Source organism: Oryza brachyantha, chromosome 11, assembly GCF_000231095.2.
Source record: "Oryza brachyantha chromosome 11, ObraRS2, whole genome shotgun sequence".
Taxonomy (NCBI): domain Eukaryota; kingdom Viridiplantae; phylum Streptophyta; class Magnoliopsida; order Poales; family Poaceae; genus Oryza; species Oryza brachyantha.
Genome location: NC_023173.2, coordinates 12,799,580 through 12,804,598, shown reverse-complemented (window position 1 = coordinate 12,804,598; position 5,019 = coordinate 12,799,580). Strand labels below are relative to the sequence as shown.

Sequence of the window (5,019 nt, the reverse complement as noted above, 5' to 3'; positions counted from 1 at the left end):
GTAGACAAGGAGAAAAGAAACAAGGAGAGAGAAGGAACGAGAAAAAAAAAGAGAAGAAAAAATTGGAAGTGAACCCTACGAAGTTGGCAACCGGATCCGGCCCGATAGAACTTGTGGGGTGAAATTTCTGGTGTAAAAAAGTAGTAATAGATTAGTACATGATTAATTAATTATTAAAATAGATTAATATGATTTTTAAAATAACTTTCCTATTAAAAAAATTTACAAAAATATACCGTCGAACAGATTGGGAAACATGCGCTCAAAAAACAACATGGGTAGATATGATTTTTTTTTCACACTAGAAACATTGATGTTCGATTAGTTGATACTCTGGCCCACTATCATATAGTCAGATGGTCTCACACATAATACTCATGAGTGTCAATATAAACAATTACCACTTTCGTTACCTTCGTTTTATATTGTAAGACTTTCAAGCTTTGCCTATATTCATCAATTGATGAATGTATCTAATTGATATATATGTCTACATTCATTAGTAACCATATGAATCTAAGTAAGATTAGAAAGTTTTACTTTAAGAAACGGAGGGATTAGCCAGTAAAAAAGTGTCAAATCATCAAAGGGGGCAGCCGAACACGGGCCAAGTAAAATTTCCTTTTTCCAACTTTTACGCCCCCCAGACTCCGACCGGTGGGCCGGACCAGTGCTCGAGGCCCACCCGGGGTCGTGTGGACCAGCAGTGAGTCCTGGGTATTAAGGGGGATTAAGGGAAGGAGGATTAATCTATCAGGATCAGCCGCCGCCGCCGGCCGCCGCCGCCGTCGTCTATCTTTTCTCTCAATCAACGGAAGAAGAGAAGAGGAAGAGGAGGGAGGGGGGCTCCGAGGAGCCGGCGGTGGAGGTTCCATTGCGCGGCCGCACCCTGGTCGACTCTGCTCTGCGCTGGGGATGATAAACCTATCCGCGCCACAGCGGTGGCGGTGGCAGCCGAGTGTCCGGGCAGGTATGCCTCCGCCTCTCCCTGCTTTCTGATCCCTCCAAGCTACACTTCCAATGAAGATCTCAAGCTTTATTATCTCTTAATACACGCAAGCTGTTGGGCTGGTGAACCCGATTAATTTGTTTTTGACCGAAAACCCGATCAATTTTTTTTTTTTGACACCCTAGGGTTTGATCTGGTAGTCATCAGGATTGATTGCTAATTGTGTGGTCCGAATATACATGTGTTAATTTACTTTGAGTTACTGTACACACTATGGAGAAGTTTAGCCAGGGTATCAAGCATCGATCTACTCTGTTAGTTATCCCGATTCTTCTTTTTCTTGGTCCAAAACACTGTATCCTTGGCCAAAATTTTCGGGATGGCACTTTTTTTTTAACGCAAAGATATCCCCAGCTTTTGTTGAAAAACCAGATTAAGGTGGGAGACACTATATTAGCATGCATTGCAGGGTTCCTGCGCAGTTAACCAGTCTCCAGTTGTATGGAAGAACATTGTAACTTTCATGCCGAAAAAGAAAATGCTAATATGAGTAATTGCTGTTCTCAGCTCTGTCCTATTCTGCTAATGCCGAGCCTTCTTGAAAAATACCGTTCTCTTCCGAAAACTGGTGACGGGCCAGTTACCGATGTTTACTGGAAAAAAGTTGAACCTAATATTCCCTAGATATTTGAATTCAAAAACTAGTTACCGGTGCTAACAACCTGTTACCGCCAATAAATTATTATTGAATTATTAATTATGTACTTAAACTTTTAGTACGGTTAATGAGTAATTTTCACAGAACTACTCCCTCCCATTTTTTTGGTTGACATTGGTTAGTTTAATTTTGAACTGACTAACTAACCTCATACATTTGCACGTGGAGGGAGTATTATATAATACATTAATAATAAAGCATTGCAATAATAGATAAGAAAAGAACAGGCAGAAACATTATTGTTCTACTATACTCAATTTACAGAGGAATATTTGGATAGGGCACTGTACATTTTAATTATAATAGATCTAACTCTTTTTGGGGGAAATAGAAGGATGAGGTACATGAGGCATAATATACTGAAGATGATGCATGATGCTATAACAAATCGATATTGTATTTGTTTTAAATTTTAAATTTTGTATTAAAATTTAAATTATTCTGGCTTGTTTATTCCAGTACCAGTAGGAGTTTAGATTGGTTACCGGTCGGTTAGGACCAGTATTTGATTGCTAATTATGACATTACTGAACCATAGGTGGGTTGAGCACTTTACAAGTTGAAAGAAAGGTTGCAACCAACCAAAAGGAGTTTCCTCTCCAACAAGATAATTGGTCCCAATGTGACAAAAGAACGAGACTGGAGATTCCTTCCCTACCAGAGGTACCAAGTGTTATGAAAAGAAATATCCTATATGGAGATGGAACACCTATATGATTTTCTCATTGTCTGCTTGCATATTTCGAATTTTAGACAGATTAGATAGTTTCTTTGTACAAGAAAATATTTGAAGATGTCACTGGTAATTTGAATATACTAATATGCAAATAGTCATGTTAAGTTTTGTTTTGCATAAAAGTTGCGGTTTCACTAGTTACATTTTTGTGTTTTGTTTACATGCCATCTTTGACTACACACCTTTATGATTAGTGTTATATCTGTTTTTTTCAATGGAAGCTGTTAGTGTTATATTTGTTTGTTCCAATATGCCAATAGTCCTAGAGTCCTGCATTGCAAAAGGTTGCTATTTCAAGCTACGTCTGTGCTATATTTATATTCCATGCTCGACTCTGCACTTGTATGACTGATGTACTTTTTGTTTGTTCCAATAGAAGTGACCGTTGCTGGTAGCATTGTTTTACAACGATGGCTGTTACCATTCTAATATCAAATTTATATTTCCCATGTGTGTGTGTGTGCAGGATCTCTTGCCAATGATACTTTCCCATATGCCAATGCGAGACGCTGCCCGTGCTGCATGTGTATCTCGTGCATTTCTACGTTCCTGGAGATACTATCCAAACCTCATCTTTAATTCAGAAACAATAGTGCCGAACCAGAAAGACGTTAATGGCAATAAGACAATAGTGGATTTCATCACCATAGTGGACAACATTATGCGAAACCACTCGGGCATTGGTGTGAAGTCATTCAAGCTTGAACTTGGCCCTGGCTATGCAGTGCACCCCTCGCATCTTGATCGTTGGCTTAAGGTTGCTAGCACGATCAAAATCAAGGAATTTGCCTGTGAGCTTCCCGTAGGCAGCAAGGCAGAATACAACTTCCCATATTCATTATTGTTCACTGATAATCGTACACCAAGAAATTCAGTTCAATCTTTCTCCCTATCTTCTTGCGCTTTCCATCCAACACTTCAGTTCGATTGCTTGACAAGCTTGAGGAGTGTGCGTTTGAGCTGGGTGCACATTACTGGGGAGGAATTGGCATGCTTCCTCTCCAATTCTTTCAACTTGGAGACTTTGGAAATTTCGTGCTGTTGCAAGATTTGTTTCCTCAAGACACCAACTGTGCTGCAACAGCTCAACTGCCTACAGGTGCAGAAATGCTATGGTTTAAATATGATAGAGATCAATGCTCCAAAGCTCTCCAGTTTTCATTATCGAGGGCCATGGATAGAAATATCACTTGGCGACTCGGTACAGTTAAAGGATGTAAACTTATTGTCCTACTCTTGGCGCCACATGTTGAATTATGTCCATACCAAGCTTCCTACCATTGCTCGCAATGTTGAAAATCTGTTTGTGATGACTCGTGATGAGGTTTGTCTGGCTTCCGTGTGCCAACTAGTTTTGATCTTCAAATTATTGGAGAATGAGATTTACTTCAGTCCAACAATAAGTACCTCGAGGTATCAAATCATTTTTCAACATTGGATCTAGCTGAGTAGGACATGTACTGTTAGATCCAACGATCAGAAACGATTTGGTATTGTGAGGTACCGGTACCTCGAGGTACTTTTTGTTACTTTTTGTTGGACTGAAGTAAATCTCTTGGAGAATAGTGTAGATCATTCTTTCATATGATACTAATTTTTCTGTATGCATTCTCTCTAGGATGTCCACACACCCATGGTGCCTAATAAATTTCATTACCTCAAGTACTTGGAGTTGGTGTTTATTGGAGCGAGAAAAAAATCAACTCCTTGCTATGATTTCTTCTCTCTTGTTTCTTTTCTTGATGCTTCCCCTGCCTTGGAAACTTTTGTCTTACATGTAAGTCATTGTTCATTGTTATGTCTCAAAAGCTAGCTGTACTGAAAGGTTAAAAGCATCAACTCAAACTTAGGGAAACCTAACCTTTACCAACATAGATTGATACTTATAACTGCTTGATGTCTCAACTTCAACAAGTTTTTCTTTGGACTGACACTTCTTAAACCTGTATTTACTCATCGTATCGTCACATTCAATATTTTTATGCAGTTGGACTCCGTTGGCACTAGCGATGACTGCATTTTTGGAGATTCCTCGGAATTGAGGGAGCTTCCTAAATGTAACTACAACAACCTGAAGAATGTAAAGATCACGGGAGTCGTGTCGTCAAAGACCCTGGTTGAATTGATATGTCACATTCTTAACAACACACCTCTGCTTGAGTGTCTTACGCTGGACACCAGAATATATGGTTTCAAACATGAGATTGAGAGATGCCCAACATTGGACCCTGGCATGATGAAGGAGGGTCAGATTGAATGCGAGTTCGACAGGGAGCTGCTCATGTCTGAATCAGATTATATGGAAGCGTGCAGAGCTCGACATGTTATCAGAAGATATATTGAAAGGAAGGTCCCTTCCACTGTTAATTTTGAGGTCGTTGAGCCTTCCTGGAAGCGAGCTGTTCTGGGGAAGCGAGTTACTGTAGGGACACAAAAAATTATGTACATTCGTAAGTCTAGACAAGACTAAAAAGTTTTGCGATATAATATGAAAATATTATAGGTAGAAACTTTACATATTTTATATATGTATAAAGTTTGCACAAATAAACTCTCTATGTAAGTCTGAGGCAATTTCAAACCATGTACAAACTTTATACATCAAAGCTTTGTACA

The 5,019-nt window shown here is 39.3% G+C and overlaps 1 protein-coding gene across 1 annotated transcript; it reads left to right on the top strand.

The window, feature by feature from the left end:
- Window positions 1-808: 808 nt before the first annotated feature.
- On the top strand, window positions 809-5,019 carry LOC102704848 (FBD-associated F-box protein At1g66310-like). Its single transcript, XM_006663424.3, has 5 exons — window positions 809-970; window positions 2,206-2,330; window positions 2,870-3,727; window positions 4,022-4,180; window positions 4,391-5,019. The coding sequence occupies exons 1-5, from the start codon at window positions 916-918 to the stop codon at window positions 4,871-4,873; spliced, it is 1,680 nt and encodes a 559-aa protein (XP_006663487.1). The 5' UTR covers window positions 809-915; the 3' UTR covers window positions 4,874-5,019.